Source organism: Podarcis liolepis (genome assembly GCF_965112155.1).
Source record: "Podarcis liolepis genome assembly, chromosome: 2".
NCBI classification, from domain to species: Eukaryota; Metazoa; Chordata; class Lepidosauria; order Squamata; family Lacertidae; genus Podarcis; species Podarcis liolepis.
Genome location: NC_139555.1, coordinates 80,988,729 through 81,008,232, shown reverse-complemented (window position 1 = coordinate 81,008,232; position 19,504 = coordinate 80,988,729). Strand labels below are relative to the sequence as shown.

The 19,504-nt window shown below is 44.3% G+C and overlaps 1 protein-coding gene across 38 annotated transcripts in view; it reads right to left on the bottom strand.

Annotated features, from left to right (window-relative positions):
• CACNA1D (calcium voltage-gated channel subunit alpha1 D) overlaps positions 1-19,004 on the bottom strand; it is a 187,129-nt gene extending 168,125 nt beyond the window's left edge. For 10 of the 38 annotated variants that reach the window (XM_083489131.1, XM_083489139.1, XM_083489141.1 and 7 more), the window contains exons 1-3: positions 16,343-18,258; positions 11,467-11,785; positions 9,897-10,002 (exon numbers count right to left, since the gene is read on the bottom strand). In XM_083489131.1, coding sequence (XP_083345257.1) covers positions 9,897-10,002; positions 11,467-11,785; positions 16,343-16,382 — 465 coding nt within the window. In that variant the 5' untranslated portion in view covers positions 16,383-18,258. Of the gene's footprint in view, positions 1-9,896; positions 10,003-11,466; positions 11,786-16,342 lie in introns of all 38 variants that reach the window. The other 28 variants (XM_083489146.1, XM_083489128.1, XM_083489140.1 and 25 more) reach the window with 13 other exon arrangements.
• Between the last annotated feature and the right edge of the window lie 500 nt (positions 19,005-19,504).

Below are 19,504 nucleotides of genomic sequence, written 5' to 3'. Positions count from 1 at the left end.
GTGTGTATTCTGCAAATCATCTTGGGTGTCATAAGTGATTTGTAAGTTTTCAAAACAAATAAATTCAATTATAAGAATTTTAAACACTACTTTAAGAAAATGACCAGGCAGATCTTATCAAACTGTTGCTACATGCTTTATATGAGAAAAGACATGCTCTAGCAGAGATAACATAAGCCAGGCTACTGTGCTTGCCACAAAAGAAACAAAAAGGCTTGTCTTCCCCCTAGTATGCTAGTTTTCTATGCAGATGGACAGTTTTGTATGGAGGAAAATGCAGTCATGTGAGTCTTCTTTTGCAGTCTGATATGGAACTGTCTGGGCACAGATTTACTGCACCACTGAGAACTAGACCAATATCTTTGCAGGATCTCAAGTAGTAAGAGAAGATGAAAGAGGTCGTACACTTCAATATATCACAAAGCTAGCAACGTTAAATTCTCAGCTCGTATCTCTGTTCTGACAGAAATGCAGTGGGTGGCTTTTTGCAAACTAATATAGTTTGGGTTTACCCGGCACGAAAAGAGCTTTTAAGCTCTCTATCACACTCAACACACCACCTCTGGAAGGTTCTGGGTGCTCTCATGAGATCTTGCAGGCCAGTCCAAGTTCCCACAAGATCTTGCACAATCATCCCTAGCCTTCCAGAGCTGTTGTGCTGAACAAGCCTTGCCATCCAAGCAAGGCAAAAAGCTCAAAAGATTATTCTGCAGGTCTGCTTGGGTTAGTAAAGGTAAAGGTACCCCTGCCCGTACGGGCCAGTCATGACCGACTCTGGGGTTGCGCGCCCATCTCGCTTAAGAGGCCGGGGGCCAGCGCTGTCCGAAGACACTTCCGGGTCACATGGCCAGCGTGACGAAGCTGCTCTAGCGAGCCTGCACCAGCGCAGCACACGGAAACGCCGTTTACCTTCCCGCTATAAAGCGGTACCTATTTATCTACTTGCACTTAAGGGTGCTTTCGAACTGCTAGGTGGGCAGGAGCTGGGACCGAATGATGGGAGCTCACCCCGCCGCGGGGATTCGAACCGCCGATCATACGATCGGCAAGTCCTAGGCGCTGAGGTTTTACCCACAGCGCCAACCGCGTCCCCTCTGCTTGGGTTACCTAGCACAAAAAGAGCTTTTAAACTCTCCACCTTGCTTGCTAGCCAAGACCTGCTCGGCACAGCACCCCTGAAAGTACTGGGGGTGTTCTCTCTCCTCCTCCCCCGCTAGCCATGCTGTGGCTCCTGCTGGAAATAAGTGAACACATTTCCTTCTCTTGAATTTGTAGGTAATGCATGTGTTACTTTAAACCACCAGAAAGTTCTGTGTAGTAATCTAGCCAGCATTTACTTGTAGTCTTTGCATTTGCCGAAGTTAAGCCACTCCTAAAAGCTGAGTCCATTTTTTGTTTGCTTTTCTCTCCAGACAAGATGTCTGCTATTTCTCACTTTGTAGCTCTACTCATCCTGTAAATAGTTCCTGCATGAATAAAGCCCTTGAACTCCAGAAACTGTAAATTTCCCACCTTAATTCACACTAACTATAAGCAGACCTTTCAATTATATGCAATTTTCATGTTGATGCAAAAAATTAGGATGAAATAAATTGTAGAGGAAATATTCAGTGCTGAGTAGCCAAAATTCAGGCCCCAAGGACAACAGAAAAAAAATAATAATAGGGCTAGAGGGACTATAGATAACCAAGGGCGAGAACCAGGAGGATATACACAAAGTAAAAGAGGCACACATTGAAACAGCACAGCTAAGAAAAATCTGGAAAGATGTTCAAAGCACCCTCAGCCAAGGAAGACACACATCTGATAGTTCATGCCTTACTGACAAAAAAAAGCACCTACTTACAGCAACTTCCATGGTGCCTTGGATCCATCCACCCACATCCTTTTAGCCTCCTGGCAGCTGTCTCCAGGTCTGCGCCCTACAGTCCAGTTGCAGCACCAATGGAACCATGCCCCTCCACCAGTTTATGTACCCTCATCTGACCAGGGGTGGGGACACAATCTGAAACTTCTCCTACACGGAAGCAGTCACTGCTCTTCCCTCTTCAAGCCCTTCTTGGTTCTAGGAGACAGTGGGATGGGGGAACATGGGGACTTGTCCAGCCTGTCCCTGACCTGAAAAGCCTCTTCCTCCGTTTTCCTTCTGACACATTCTGCGCTCCCACCTCTGCTTTTGGCTGCTCCGACCTATCCTCTTTCCTCCTCCCTGGCTCGTGTCTTGTGAGAGGCACTAAACCCTATAAATCGCTGGTTCCCTCCCCGGGGTCAGACCCTAGCCGACCTGCCTCCCCCCCCCCACCAGAGCCCTGCCAATCCCTGCCAGAAGGCAACCAAGGAAATGAATGTCATGAAAGCAATAAACAGAGGCAGAGTTAAGAGGTACTGTTTAGATAAGATCTGATTCTGACATTGTCCCTACAGAGAAAGGAGCAATTCTGAACACAATCTCACACTACCATTTTGTTCCAGAATACAATGTCATGTACAAAGCAGAACCATCTTCTGTATAGGATCCAACAAAAATTGGCTGATTCAGTGGCAGGGGAATCTAATCAAGACAGTCATGAATATTGCTTGCACGCAGTCAGTAAAAAAGCTTTACTAGCAGCAAGGCCAAATTAAAACAGTACAGACTTCCAAGATAAGGCCTAATGAATATTAGCAATTATCCCAGCGGGTGTGCTCATCAGGAAGGCAAAGAAGAGCAAAGGAAGAAAGAGATATTGTTCTTCTCACAAAAGACCATTCAGAAGAATCATCTTTAAAAACAAACTGGATTTTAAATTGTGTTTGTTTGAACAGTACAGGGTTTCTGTTATTAAAGAATGGACACTTCTACCTTAAAATTTAAATTATTCCTGTTTGTGAGATGTGCACATCCAGCCAAGGAGGACAAATGGCCAATAGTTAAATTCTTTATTGACAGAAGCATGTGCAGCAGCTCCTAAGGCGCAGATAATACAAATGTGCTCACACTTCTAGCAACCACATAAAAGGTAAAGGGACCCCTGACCATTAGGTCCAGTTGTGGCCGACTCTGGGGTTGCAACACTCATCTCGCTTTATTGGCCAAGGGAGCTGATGTACAGCTTCCAGTCATGTGGCCAGCATGACTAAGCCGCTTCTGGCGAACCAGAGCAGCGCACGGAAACGCCGTTCACCTTCCTGCCGGAGTGGTACCTATTTATCTACTTGTACTCTGATGTGCTTTCGAACTGCTAGGTTGGCAGGAGCAGGGACCAAGTAACAGGAGCTCACCCCATCACAGGGATTTGAACCGCCAACCTTCTGATCAAAAAGTCCTAGGCTCTGTGCTACCGGCATCCCTTCAGCAACCACATAGCTGACATTAACTTTCCCAGGTTCAAAGCAACAGTGGGAACATGCATTCCCCACCCCCAGGCTTACGTACCTGGGATTCTGCTGTGCAGAAGATATCACTGTGCTTACCTCTTCAAGTCCCTCCTGGTTCTTGGAGACAGCAAGGCAGAGGACGGCATGGATTCGACCAGCCCACCCCTTGCCTGAACAGCCTCCCCCCTCCTATTCCAACATGTCCTGCACCTCCTCCTGTCTCTTGACTGCTCAAGCTCTTTGCCTTCCTCCAGCTCTGGCTTCTGCCTTGCAGGTGGCACAAAACCCCATAAATCACTGCCCCCCCTCTCCTAGTTCAGCCCCTGGACCCCCTGCCTCCGCCAAACACTTGTCAGAGACCTAGCAGTCCCTGACAGCACATTTGCCTTTGAGTTTTCTATTGGGCTATTTTGTTGCTTTGTTATTGCATTTTAAGGACATCTTTCACCTACAGACTTGGTATGTTTTACAGAAAAATCCTACGTGAGGTTTGGGAAAGACACAGACACAGATCCACTGCTGTATCCCCATGCCCTGCGTGCTTACTTTTTCATTGCAACAGCCATTTCACTGCAACAGCACAGCTGAGCGGTCCAAGAACCAAGTCCGGTGGGCAATCTGCAAGGCTTGGACCCTCCAAATGAGTACCAAGTGCCCTACCTTTCCTCTGCTCTCACCCAAACACAGTTTCAGGGCTTTCTGCTTGCTACCATCACTAGGAAAAAAACCAATAGTAGCTTTCCATCCACCTGAGTATAAGCCCGGGGCCCCATCACAACAGCCCCCCACTCTCCATCAGCACTCCTCTCTGATCGTGAAGGCCAGCAGAATGGCAACAATATGCCTTTCAACTCCCTACAGCCCTCCCTCCAGGGCATATGTGTTATATTGCACACTGGACAGTTACCCTTGGTTTGCAAAAATTCTGGGAACCGTAGGTCTCTAGGAGAGAGACTAGGAATTTCTAACAAAAATGATCAGTACACTCACCAAGCTAAAATAGCCAGAACTCTTGGGAAGAAGGGATCACAATGGTTATATTAAGACTTGTGATGATGCTGTAACCTATGCCACATCCTGCTTCGTTATTATCCACCAAAGATCAAAAGTCCCCTAAGAAAACACATGATGAAATCCAAAGCTCATTCTGCTTTCTGCAAGGACCTCCGTAACATCTCATTCCACCCCAAAAGTAAGCAGTAAGGACAAAACCGTGGACTTCAGGAAAAAGAGAACAGCTGCAGCAATTCTCCAAGGCAATGAATTCTCTACACCAATTGCTATTAACAGAAAAGTCTCAAGCATATTGCTCCAGAAGTATTTTTGTCAATTATGATCCTACTTGTTCTAGTCCAGTGAAGTAAGTGCACAGCAGCTGGAGCTGCACACACACTGATCTCTTCTTTTTAAAAAAAGAAAAAAAGAAAATCAGTTGTTTGGCAGGGAAGGGGAAGGTTTTCCTCCCAAACAGCTGATCACCAGCTTTTTCATATATATAAAAAAAGCAGCTGGATCAAAAAAGTGAAGTGCACATGCAGCATGTAGCTGCACACATAGTTCCTTGTGTAGCAAGAAATATGAGCACAGAAGTCTGCTTCCATATACCTATTGGTGGTAGGGCAACAAACTATTAGTTTTTATCACATTTTAAGAAAGGGAAATGAGTCCATTTTCAATAAGAACTGAATTCTGGAATTCATGTCTTCTTTGCTATCCTACTCCAATTCCACTCCATCTTTCTTTGGATTGGGGGGAAAAAATACATCATCTCTCTCTCTCTCTCTCTCTCTCTCACACACACACACACACACACACACCATTTACGGATTTGGGTTTCTGAAGCAGTATGATAATATTTTCTGGCTTTATTATACATTTTTAAATATCACATAACATCCTATTTTATTCTGAGAGACAAAATGCTTTCTGCTTATGTTTTAGCAGAAGCTATCGCATTTTATCTGAGTATTTATTTTTGGCCTAGCAATCAGCTTTCTTTATTTGTAAGGTTATTCCTCCACCAAACTATCCGCTGCTACCAAAGTTCAGTGCTTTGAAACTGACGATGTTATGTCATCAGTGAACAGGCACATGAGGTTTTTTAAGGCCACATGCTTAACTTTACACTACTGACAATGCCATGCTATACATGTCTACTCAGAAGTAAGTCCTATTGACTTCAATGGCACTTACTTCCAAATAGGTTTGTATCAGATTGCAGCCATAAAGTCTTGCAGAAAACTAGCTGCAAGGGGGGATCACAGTCACACAAATGCCTTTTCCTGAAGAATCTGTAGGCAAAGTATCGTGCTGAGCAAGCTGAAATATGGGGGTCATCATTTAGTTTACAAAGTTCTCCACTGTAAATTGATTCAAAATGCCTTGGATGAGTTGATGGGTAAATTTTATTTATAAGTGCTGTCAGTCACAATTTGTATTAATCTAACGTTTACTGTGAGAATCCATTCGGGGGCGGAAATTGATTGTACAATTAATAGTTTCACCCACCTTGCCTACTGTGTTGATTGCATTCCATGGAAGATGGATTAAACTTTATAATCCGCCATATAAGTCACCTAATAGAGAAGCTGACATACTGATATTATTCACTAAAGTGAACTGCTCACTGTCGGTGTAATCAGCTATGCTGCTAGTGATGCACGTGGTCTGGGCGACAATAAAATAAAAATATCTTCCAGATCTCAGCAATTCCTTTTTACCCTTCACACAATACGCAGAAGAATGTCTTCATTTCCTAACGTAGGCAGGGAGTGCCACCATTGTAAACTAAAACTTAATCTATTATAAAAGAGGCACTTCTAGTGTTGGCATTCAAGGTGCGCAATACACAATGGCATTGGCAGATATTCTTCCTATATGCTGCTTTGTTTTGTTTGTTTTTTACTGAGTTTTATAAACAAGAATAATGTTATACAAATAAGTATACCAAGTTTTCTCATGTCATTTGTATATCACAAAAACAGCATAATAAATGTGGAAAAATATCTACAGCATATATTTCATTATTAGTGGTCAACATATAAGTTCTTGGTTCATGAATTGGTTTAAACAATTAGGAAGAAAAAGAGAAAAGAAAAGGGGGGAAGAAGAGGAGGGAAGAATGGTGAGTGGGGTGGGGTGGCTATGCTTCTTTTATTCTACATAGTGGGAGGGTGTCAGTGTTAATTGTAAGGGTTCTCTTACTATTCATTTGTTGTGTTTCCTTGGTGGTGAGAGAGGTTAGGGGTGGCTTAGGGAGTGGTTGGTTGTCTTCGGTTGGCTGTAGTGAGAATTGTTCACAAGCAAACAAGCTGTCACCTTTCCCCTTCTAAAGTTCAGAACCCTGCCAATTATATGTAGTCGGGCTGTCAGATTAACCCAAAGACTGTGGGTGACACCCACTGCAGCCATACGCAGAATGGACCCGTTCAAAGCCCTAACAGTCTGGACTAGTCTACCCTGCAACATGGGCAGCCGACCTGTGGCCAGCCCACCCTGATTTATAGTCAGTAAAATTTACTGTAAAATACACAATTCATGGTGCAGGGGCTATCAATTACGTACAGTGGTACCTCGGGTTACAGACGCTTCAGGTTACGCGTTTTCGGGTTGCGCACCGCACCAAACCCGGAAGTACTGGAACGGGTTACTTCCGGGTTTTTGGCATGCGCAGAAGCGCTGAATCGCGACCCGCGCGTGCGCAGACGCAGTGCTGCGGGTTGCGAACGTGCCTCTCTCATGGATCACATTCGCAACCCGAGGTTCCACTGTACTGTAGAATTACCGGGGTTTTTTGCTCTATAAGACTCACTTTTTCCCACCTAAAAAGTAAGGTGAAATGTGTGTGCGTCTTATGGAGCAAGTGCAGGCTGCACAGCTATCCCAGAAGCCAGAACAGCAAGAGGGATTGCTGCTTTCACTGCGCAGCGAATCCTCTTGCTGTTCTGGCTTCTGAGATTCAGAATATTTTTTTTCTTGTTTTCCTCCTCCAAAAACTAGGTGCGTCTTGTGGTCTGGTGCGTCCTATAGAGCAAAAAATACGGTAAATATTACAGAGCTGTTGTTTTTAAATGTTCCTCATCCATCTAAATAGCTTTGTATGCAATAATCAATTCAAATAAATTGTAGCCAATTAAGCTTTTCCTCACTGCTCAACAAAGTCATTAAGGATTTGTGCAAATGTAAAATGTGTTTCTCTGAACACACAGTTGCATAATACATACAGTCCAATGAGAGCTCTATTGCCAATACCCAGTGTAAAACTCTGTGAAAAATCTACAAGGTTTTTTGTGTAAAGAAACATCAAAGGCATTTTTAAAAAATGAAAGCAAGACGTATAAAAATAAAATACTTAAACTTGCCCATGAACTAAGCAAAAACGATTGGTTTTGGACAAGGCATAAAGGTGCAAAGTTAAAACAAGATGAACCCAGCTAAAATTCAATAAATTGCCAGCCTCTGATGCAGACAGATGCTTTACCCACTTCAAATAATGCTTTATGATATTGGTTATTAGCACAGACCTCCTAGTGGATTGACAGTGACAGAGATTTGTGTCCTAAATTTCTGGGAGCAAAAACAGACTGCTCAGACACACCGCTACATAGATTGTTCTTTACAGTGACCTAAATTGTGCTGTTTTTCCCGGTTTTTGTTGTCTGTAGCTGTTTAATATCATAATCTCAGTAAATTAAGAATACCGAAGGCAGTGTGTGTGTGTGTGTGTGTGTGTGTGTGTGTAAAAACAGGTAACCAATGTTTTAAGGGGCTTTTCAAACAAGTGCCTTCATTGTGCAGTGACAAAAAAAACCCCAAAAGAGAAACAAACCAACACTATTTAGTATTACAGACTTCAAAGCACTCCTCGTATACAGAATCTCAAGCTAAGATACGAGCAAGCAAAAACTGCATATCAAGAAATGTTGAATTCTTCCCATTTGGTTTTATATGTTTCAATCAAAGGATACCAAAGAAGTGTTTGATTGTACCTCTAAAAATACTAAACTGAGGATGATAAGCACCAATATATTTTAAAAGATTGAGAAAATAATGACAAAATCAATCGTGACTAACAGAATCAAAAGATTACTCAGATCTATTTATTTGGGGCTGGCAATATGCTCAAACAACGATCTGCAGACCACCTCTGCTTTCATCCTGGAAGGATGTACATGATTTGTTACAAAGACCCTATGCCTCACCTCAAGCATTAGAAAAAAATCAAACTGCACAGAAGGCTTAAAAACTAGCTTGCTATCTAACATGGGAAGTTTTTCACATAGGACCTGATGTTCACATGAGGACACTTAAAAAAAAATCCCCCATACATAAACAGAAATCCCAACATGAGGAAGTGGCCACATTTGAACCGTCCCTAGGTATGTTTTCCAAGTCACTAGACCATGGGTAGGCAAACTAAGGCCCGGGGCCGGATCCGGCCCAATAACCTTCTAAATCTAGCCCGCAGACGCTCCGGGAATCAGCGTGTTTTTACATGAGTAGAATGTGTCCTTTTATTTAAAATGCATCTCTGGGTTATTTGTGGGGCATAGGAATTCATTCATTTCCCCCCCCCCCCAAACAACATAGTCCGGCCCCCACAAGGTCTGACGGACAGTGGACCGGCCCCCTGCTGAAAAAGTTTGCTGACCCCTGCACTAGACCACAGAGTCACATTGTATGGGGAGGGGGGCAGTTGTGTTACAGTATGAGAAATGTAGGTGTTCACTGGAAGACACAGGCTGTCATATATGAACTCTAGAGGATCATAAAATGATCCTGTGAAAAAGGCTGGAGAGATAACTTGCACAGTAGAGAACCTTCTTTGGGTTTGGAGAATCATTTTATCATGCAGTCATCTACTAGTTTGTAAACAGTGATTCCATGTGCAAAAGAGACTTTCCACTAGCAGAAGAATACCTTTGGATACAAGTCCATTGTTTTAATATATAAACCTTGGTATCTGCTGCATTTACATGGGTCAAACCCCACTGATGCTCTCACTGAAATCAACAGCATTATGATACCCTTCCTTCCAGAGTCTAATCTCTTAATTAGGGAGCTAACTTTGTCCATTACTTCCCAGTAAATCGTTATCACAGAATAATGCATTTAAAGGTACATCTCTATTGATAATATAAACCATTCAATGCTACCATGATTTTTATTTTAAAATGTGAAAATAATTAAAACTACATGAATAGAGAAATAAAAGATCATGTGAGGGCTGAGCACTAAGACGGCAGACGGTATAAAACATCAGCAACATATAAATCCAATTACTGTGTTCCTCAAAATGCATTTGTATCGTGCCAAGAATTATCATAAACCATCTTATATCAGAAACCAGAGCGTGCCTATTGGAACTGGCAACCAAAGCAGCAAAACACATTTTAGAATGTTGGTTCTCATCTCACCCACCCCAACTAAATGTATAATTCATTCCATACTTTTATTAAGGTTTCATGTACTTTTTAAAAAAAAAAATTAAAGAACTTCAAGCACAGGAGGGAAATCCAAAAAAAACCCCACATACTTACCAAGTTTTGATTTGTTGAATTAGAATCATCTTCTGGGAATGGGATGTAAACAGCTAAGGCCACACAATTGGCAAAAATAGCCAGTAATATAAATATGTCAAATGGTCTGAAGTATCTTGTTAAGGATCATCCAGTGTTGGGATATATTTATATAAAACTCAGTCTAATTCCTTACTAATTTCTGCATTAAGAACAATAGGCTTGTTTCTGAAGTAAAACTGACACGTTCAGGCTCTTCTTTTGACTGATGGAAGTGACAACCCCTCCTCCACAAGCATCCATTATATTGTCTCACCTAAATCTTTTTCAGCACATGACCTTTCATCAATGCCCTCTTTTTAGTAAGAAACTGCACAATTACATTATTTCACACAATATATATACAGATTATAGATATAGATATATCCAATTACTATAATATTAAATCAATATTTTGATTCAAATATTTGAAATGCTTACAGATCAGTTCTCTCCTCAGTGTAGATACAGATCATTAGTGCTAATGGAATCTGCATAGGCACAACAGCCATGGAATAAAACCACAGTGATATATGCCTATATCTGGATCCAACCCAATTTTGGCACATCAATTTTACATGGGTACATAGAGATTATTAGCTAGGGAGAAAAATGTAAGAATGTGCTAGTGAAAAATCTGTAGCATTTATGGATATAAAAATAACAGTTTTGACCAGCCACATACTTATGCATGGGTTGGTTCAACTGAAATTGGAAGCTGCAATCCCATTTACCTCTGAGCAACCCCAATTGAACTCAGTAGGACTTAGTTCTGGCTAGAAATGTATAGGATTGTGGGGTTAGTGTACTGACTATATCAAAAAAGGCAACTTTCTTTAGCAAGGTAACATATTACCCATCTTGCTCAAAAGGCTCTTCTGTACATTCATTTTGGAAGCACAAATTTATCCTATTAGAACGAAGTTCTAAATAGTGATGACACAATGAAGTCTCATCTTGTGGCATCAGGTAATTTGCTTTAATAAGCATATATGAATCTAAGCATGTGTATCTAAAACACCTCAACAATAGCTTAATAAATGTGAAATAAATCCTGAAGTCCAAAACACTATGTATTAAAGGATATTTTTAGAACTGCATTTTAAGAACACAAGACCTTGTATCTAAGGCTTACATAAAAGTAACATTCACTCCTCTCTGCCACATTTCATAAGTCCAAATCAACATGGACAGGCTATAACTTAGCAGTTTTAATCTCCTACCCAGGCTGCTTTTTCACCCAGAGGAGAAAATCTAACAGGGAAGATTTCGCCACCATCACCTCAGAGGAATAAAGGAGGCTTAGGGGGACTGATTTTTAGTTGGGAAAGGGTTAAGCAGCTTTTCTCTACTGACATTTTCTCCATTCCAATTTCCAACTTGCCCAGGCTGATTTTGGTTAAAATGAAAGGGGGGGGGGGAGTAGGAATACAGCGATAATACAGAATTCTGTGCAATATGTAGTCTAAGCCCAGGTCCATGTCTTTGACACACAAAAGAGTATTCAGAGTAGAGATGGTAAGAACAAAAAAACACTCATAAAAAAGGATACTTCCATTCTACTATGCCAATGCAGGCTCTCCGGATTGGGTTATTGAGGGATAAACAGAAAAGGGCCCGGGCTGGCCGACTGTTGGATGTATTACCCTGTTTTTTGCTCTTGGCATATTGCTGGCGTTTTCTTTGGGACAGAGATCCTACAGGTTGGGCTGGGGTGGTGCTCATGCTTTGGGCAGCCTTGGCTTGTCTAGCAGCATCAATTGCAGCTTGCCAAGATAGCACAGTTTGCTTGGATGGTGCTGAGCTGTTCGACTGGAGAATTGGTCCGTCACCAGGAAGAGGAATTTTGGTGCTATTTGCATAGCTTGCTTCTGTAGGAAAAAATGGGAAAAGGGGAGAAGAAGATGCATTTATCCTGTTTTAAAATAATCCTGTCCTTTTTAAACTGTTTTCACTATATTTTGAAGCATTTTAAATAATAATAATAATAATGATTTAAAGACTTGGGGAATCACATTTACAAACATTAGCATATGTCTTGACACGTTCTGAAGTTAACACACCCTGAATCCTCAAGGCATATTAAAGATATATCAAAGAAGCTGAATTCAAATCAATCAAACCAATTTTACAATTGATAAAAGAGTCCAGTTTCCAGTTAATAGAAGTTTCTTCATTTGATTGTTTGGTACAAACTGCCTCCGCTTGTAAGAGCAAACATTACAGATTCTCTTAAATCCATAATATGTGAAGTCATTTCAATCACTACAGAAACTGGAATGTATCCCTGCTGACATAAACAAACAAGCAAACCAATCCTTTCAACGTAAATATGCATTGCTTCTTGGCTAACATAGTAATTCTCTCTTTGATAACTGAACACACTTTCCCCAAAAGACAGTTATCTTTAATGCTATACAGCAATTGCTACTACTATGGATCCACCAATTTTGTCTAGCATTACTTGTGTTTGCTACTAACTCTGCTCCTTTCCTGAGGCTACTGACGTGTACAGAGGACTTAGGCAGAGCAGAGTCTTGCCTGTGGCTTTGTACTGCATTTTGAAGAAACTCAAGATTGCCTCCAAAGTACAGCATGAAAACAGAGGCCACCACTGCATCTCTCCAGGCTTGGGAAAGGGGTGAGTCTTGTCTCTTCATGTTGCATTTTGTCACACTGCATTTTGGGTGGTGTGACAGCAGAAACAAGGTATGGGGGAAGACTGCAATCAACCTGGCAGTCAAATCTGTGAACCCTTGATAATAACTAGCAACATGCCTCCTGTGATGACGGATAAGAGAACTTCCATAGAGGGAAGGCATGTATATTGCAGAGCACCCTGGGTTGGATTTTGCTCTCACCACAATACTGTCCCAAGAAAAGCTATTTATTTCCTCCTGTTGAAATGAATGGCAGAAAGTTAAAGGCTACACTCAGAGACACCACAGGATATGGGGGGGGAGCTGATTCCCTAAACCAGGCCCCTAAGTCTAAGTTTTAAAATTAAAGCTATAAACCATCCTGGTTTCTTGGCCATGTCAGAGGGTGACAGAATGATTGCATGGTAGTCAGAATTGTGGGCACAGATTTTTGGATGTCATTCAGCAACAAGAACATCTGTATAATGAAAGCAGCTTGTGTTGTTTCCCCCCCCCAGAAGCCCTTTACACACACACCACAGCACACCCAGGTATACTAAATTCATAGCATCTACAAGATAAAGATGAAGCTGTTGGTCTATGGAAATGTACCTTTTTTGAAAGTATGTACCTTTTTTAGATTTTAAAAGCTAAAGACTTAATTCTTAACAGCCAGCCTTCTGCAAAACTCTTATTATGGCGTGCATTCTTAATCAAAAAGTAGAACTGGAACATCAGAATCTGCTCTGCTTGTGGATTCTAAATATTTAATTAACTCATTTCAGAGAGAACCTGTTGCAAAGCCAATGCCAATGTACGTTTTACTGTTAGCTTATACATCCAGCACTCACCCTCCTCCTTTCTCCTGCTGACTTGTATATTGAATCAATGCTTGAGTGCCCCCAGTCTTATATCCTTTTCTACATCCTCCATCTATTAGCCCATATATAGGCTATATATAGCCCATAGCCACCCACATATAGCTTGTCACTGCTAACCATGTGCTCTAATCCAGGAGTGGCCAATGTGTGATCCTCCAGATGTTGCTGGACTGCAGCTCCCATCACCCTTCAACAATGGCTATCTGGGTCCTGTTGTAAAGCAAGCTAAGCAGATAATGAAAAATTCAAAATGAAAGCAGGTAGGGATAGCAGAGGGGCAGTGTGCCCTGATCCCCATAATGGCCATTGTCTACCGTGTCCTAAACTTCGGTGTTCTCCTAACCTGTATGGGAGGACAACTGGGACTGAAAGACCAAGGCAAAGCTTGGGTGCTCAGAGACGAAGTGATAAACAAACACAATGTGCGAGACTGCAGAGCATGCTTATTGCGTGCAATATGTGGAGGTTGGGATGAGAACATAAGAAGAGCCCTGGATGATCAGCGCAAAGGCCCATCTGACCAGTATTCTGCTCTTACTGTGGACAACTGGATGTTTATGGAGAAAGCCTGCAAGCCGGACCTAAGTGTCACAGCACTCTCCCCACTTGTGTTCCATAGCAAATGCTAATCAGAGGCATGCCACCCCCAATATTATAGATAGTATACAGCCATCACGGCTAGTAGTCACTGATAGACTTATCCTCCGTGAATTTGTCTAATCCTCTCTTAAAGCCACCATTGTTACTATATCCTGCAGTAGTGAAGTCCATAGTCAAAGTGTGGGCTGTGTAAAGAAATACGTTGCTTTGTCTGTCCTGAGTCTTCCAACATTCAGCTTCATTACATGACTCCAGATTATAGTATTATGAGAGAGTGAGAAAAATATGCCTTTTCTGAACCTTTCCCAACCCTACAAATATACTTTTCCAGATACAACAAGCAGAACTGAACAAAGTCTTCCAGGTAAACTTGCACCATAGATTGGTATAGTGGCATTATAACATTGGCTGTTTTATTCTCAATCCCTTTCCTTGTGTTCCACCCCTAACACAGAATTTTCCCTTTCCACAACTGCTGCGCACTGGCTCAACACGTTTATCGACACCTGAACTTATCCTTTTCCTGCCTTTTTTTGTACATGCATTTAGTAGGTGCCTTAACTCTCAAATCAAAGGTTTTTTGATCCTAGAATACAGAATAATATTAGCAATGAAACTGGAATCTCTCTAACGTTTACACTTAAAGGATTGTTTGGAAGAAGCAGCCTAAATTGCAAAGAAAGAAGATGCAACGGACCTTGATATGGATCTTAGATTCTAGCCTACCAAGTGTGCCTGCGGGAAGTAGCTTCTAACTGTGCTCTAAACTTGAGGATATATGTGAGGGGGGAAAGACGGAGGAATGCAAAGGAAATTAGAGAAAGAGAAATTGACAAGAAGCTTTGCACAGGCAGGGGGTGAACTAATATCTTTTGATCACTGCTCTTCTGACAGAACAAAGATGTAGCAATGATTCCTTTACAAATGCTTTTTCTCCCTTTACTGAGGCAATACTGGGGGGGGGGGGGCGCGGGTGTTGCCATGTCCTGTGCTCCTTTGCATAATCTAGTGACAAGAACCTAGTTGTAGCGTCTTGTGCTGCTTCACCTCCAGTGCTGTGAGCACATACAGAGATGCAAAACAGAGGTTGATTGGGGGACAGCTTAAGATGGCTCCCTTGGGGTGGGTGAAGGTTGGGGAGAAGGTAACTCTTGGATGTTGCTAGCATGTTTCCCACAGACCAAAGAATTAATGGAGCTTGCATTAAATCTCAGAGAAGGGAGAGTGGGGACAGAGTCAGAGAATGATGAGTGGCTGGCCCATCAGATTGCACGGGTCACATCAGCAGCTGGGTCCATTGCTAGGTTACCCAAGGAGAAGAAGAGTTCCTGCCTCAGGTGACCGTTTGATGCAACAGCAAACGTTGTCAGATTCACTCTACAATTATTTCTCCTAGAACCGTTTCGTAATTCCGCCCCCTCCTCCAAGTTGCACTGCTTTCTCCTTTTTCCTCCCCCCCCCCCACTTCCGTCTTTCTATTTTTATGGGATGTCAAAAACGAAGGCGCTCAACCTCTTGACCCCTCTCCTTGGCAAAGGGGCACCACTGAAAGTGAACTCCAAAAGAGGGAGGGGGGCTTATCTTGCCCCTGGCGCGCGCGAGGAAAAGCACGCGCGCGCGTGCGATATCAAAGTCGCTGTCAATTTCAGGAGAGATGAATCATTTCCACGCAGCTCGCTCTCTGGGAGAAAGAGGAGCGGGAGGTTGGCGGGGGGGGGGGCAGCAGGAGCGCCTGCCCGAGCCTGTTTGCAAAGGCGATTAACACACACACGAGCCCCATGTGTCGTCTCTCCCTCGGCGCTCGGCGAAGAGGTGGAAGGGGGAGGGAGAGAGCGCTGCTCGCCCGCCTTCCGCAAGAGCCTTAACCACCACGGCACATGCCCGGGGCACCCACAGCGAAAAAACAAAAACCCCAAGCCTCCCGTCGAAAGGCGCCGCGTCCCGCTTCTCGCCCTTCCTTCCCTCCCCAGCCTCGCGGCGAAAGGCAGACGTGCGAAATCAATGCAACGCGCTCCCGCGGGAAGGGGAGGCGGCCGCGGGGAGCCCGCGCACCGGGGGCGGCCGCGGGAGGCTCGCTCGCCTTCGCCTCGGGAGCCTGCCATAACCCCGTGACCCCCAGCCCTCCAGCCCTTCCTTTCGCCAGCCCCTTAATCCTCCCCGCGGTTCCCTCCTCTAATCCCAACATCCCCAAAATCCCTCGCTCTTTTAATCCCAAGGCATCCTCCTCCTGCTGCTGCCGCGGTTGTTGCTGCTTGGGGAGGCGGAGAGGGATGGAGGTGGGGGGCTGGAAGGTGAGGGCGGCTCTTACCATCAGGGAGCTGCTGCGGCTGCTGCTGCTGGGGCATCATGGTCACTTTCTTGCGGGGCCCCCCGAGACGCGGGCGCCGCTCCTTTCGCCCTCCTTCTGCCCGTCGCCGCTCCAAGCCAGGCGTGAGGCGATGCCCCCCTCTTGGCCCTTGCCCCTGCGCTGCCTGCTATCCGGCGGTCCCCATGGTGGCAGAGCGAGCGAGAGGGCAAGGGCTTGGAACGGGGTGGGTGGGAAGAGTCGCTGGGTGGCTACTACAACAACCACCGCCGCCGCCGCCGCCGGTTCTTCTTCTCCGCCGCCGCTGCTTGCAAATCCCTTCGAGTTTGGGCCAACATGACACTCACATCCGGGTGACACGGGCGCTCTCCATCCCTAGCAACCCGCCGCCGCCGCGGCTGCACCCTCTTCCCGCCCCGGCTGCCGCCTCTCTCGAGCCCGCAGCCGCTGCCTGGCTGCCTCCCGCGCAGCCGTCGCCACGCGGGTTAACTCTCTCGCGCCTGCCGCCGCCACCTGCTGCTGCTCAGCGAGGAGGAGGAGCAGGCGGGCGCAGCGAAGGAGAGAGGCAGGCTGAGCCGCGCAGTAAGCAGCCTAGAGGCGAGCTCCAGACCGGCGTCCACAAATAGCAAGGAGCGCGCCGCGGCCTTAACCCCTTCCTCCCTCCTCCTTCGCGCTCTTGAAGGTCTTGGAAGCAGGAGAGCGCAACTGCGTTGCGAGGGGGTTCAAGGCCGCCTGGAGACCAGGCCCGCCTCGGGCGTGCAAGCTGCGCTTCGTACTCCCAGAAGAGCTGCGTGCGTGCATGCGTGCGTCTGGGCGTCTGACCCACCTCTAGCTCCTCTAACTGGGCGTGAGCCTCTCGCTAAGGCGGCCGGGCGCGTATTTGCCACCAAGGGAACCTCCAGGGTCAGAGGCTTGCAGCGCCTGGGCTTTGCGCGCGGTTTTGCCCATATGCGAACTTCCGGTGGCATCTGGGCGGCGGATGCTGCTGCCCTGGTAAATAAGAGCAAGGGAATTATGGAGGGAGGCCTTGCGTGTGAGGGATGGGCATTTTTTACACAGAGGGGGAGAAAGCAGCAAAAACTACACTGAAGCTTCTTGTGTTGCACACGTGTTTGTGAAAGGTGGCAATGCGGGTGGAAGAGAAAGCATCTCTTCCTTGTCACCCAGGGGAATTTTACACTTGCCTTAGGTCAGGACCAGCCACGTGTTGAAAACGCGACGGCCAGCAGGCTGTTCATATTGGAAGAGGTGAAGTTGTGGGCGGGATGCCTTTTCCTCCTTCCCACTGCAATCCATATCTGAGAGTTAGGAGGGAAGGGTTTCCAAGTCAGATCGTGTGCATGCGCTGACTGATTCAAATGAGCCCACCATCACCATGCCTTTATTTTATTTTTTAAAAGTAAAGCACTGTGGAGGAGGCTTGATGTGGCTCCTCATGACTGAAGTAAATGTACTGTGCATATCTTCTTTTGTTAGTACACTAAGAGTTGATCAGCTTGACAGGGAACTTTGACTCAGGGAGGGAGGAGAGTAGGTGGGTTTCTTCCTTACATAACTTGCACTGCTCCCCCTTTCATCATTTCTTTTCCCATTTCTCCTCTTTCCTCTACTGCCCACTTTTGGCTGGAAAGGTTAGCCAGGGAGACTGGTGCTGGTGGCAGCAAAGATGCTCTGGTCAACGTTGAGTGTCCCTGTTAGCAAAATGGCTGCTCCTCCTTTCACTACTTCCACTATGGGGCAAGAGAGTTTGTCTGGCATAGCTTAGAATGGCTTAAGCAGAATGACATATGAGAGTCAGAAGATGGAGGGTTAGTTGCTTTCTCTCTCACTTAACTGACAGAGACTCTTTAGGCACTATGTGCACCCACTCTGCAAGGCACACGGAAACACTTAACTAGCGCTCCTTCTGCTTCTTGTCACACTAGCGCCTAGGTGGCCAAGTGGCACTTTGCTTTCCTCTACCGTCCTAACTACAACTTCAGCAGCTTAGTCAGGAGTAGAAAATGACAGGAGTAGTTTAGAAAGACTGTACTTGTGGATCTTTCATCCATCACCTTCCATGACGTATGCTTTCAGATCTATATCCATGCCACCATTTACACCCACTTATTGATCCCCTATTCATTCCAAACCTCTTTAATGAGCCAATACCATACCAGCCACTAACCTGTTTTCTTTCCATGTGTAATAGAGGAAGCCAGTTTTATCTAGATAAATATACAACAACAATAACCTGACTTGGGTCCTCATTGCTCACATACTGAGGGAGCAACTTCTGCCAATCCCTCCCCCTTAATCTGCAGCCTCACCTATCATTTCCCACACAGTTTCCAACAGTCCACCAACCCTGAGAAGCAGGGTTTTTTTGCAAGAGGGGATACAGGGGGCTGCAGAAAGAAGCAGGAATGCCCAATTCCATGAACTTCCATTCAAAGAAAAGAAGTTAGGATCCAAGCCAATGTTTCTAAGTGTTCTCACACTGCTGACATTTTACTTTTGCAGCTCAGATAGCATATAGTTTAGTAAATACATCAAGTAATTTAATGCAAATTATTTATCTTTGTTTTGACACTCTGGAGTTGTAATTTTTTTAAAAAAACATTTACATTCATACTTCAATATCATAATTTGTAATATTAGAACTGCATATGAAACACTTTAATTAAATTATCCAATGAAATAGACGCTAATGAATACAGTCATTCATCCTGCAGAATAGGTGATTTTCATTTGCTTTCTTTAGTAAACTGAGATATCCAATTATTCTGCCAAAATTGATTTGTTTTTAGTACATTAATGGAATACAGTGTTGACTGTCTTATTTGCTATTACATTACTTACATGCTCAATGTTAATACTTGCCTATGTTTATTAGCAAATGCTGTGAATAATGAGATTTTGGAGTGGGAAATAGCTTTTAATGGAATAAACGTAGTGTTCTTGTCTGCAATGTTATCCCTGTAACATCACATCATATCTTACTGAAATAATTCTTTCACACTTTTATATTAGTGAAATGGCATGTGAAGAAGCTAGCCTGTTAATTGTTCACTCTCTCCCCACTAGTCTGAAAAGTAATGATTTAGGGATGTAAATCATAATTAGGGGAGCAATCCAAGCCGCTGGTGTGCAGCAACAGGGCTTAAAGGAATAGCCACCAATGTT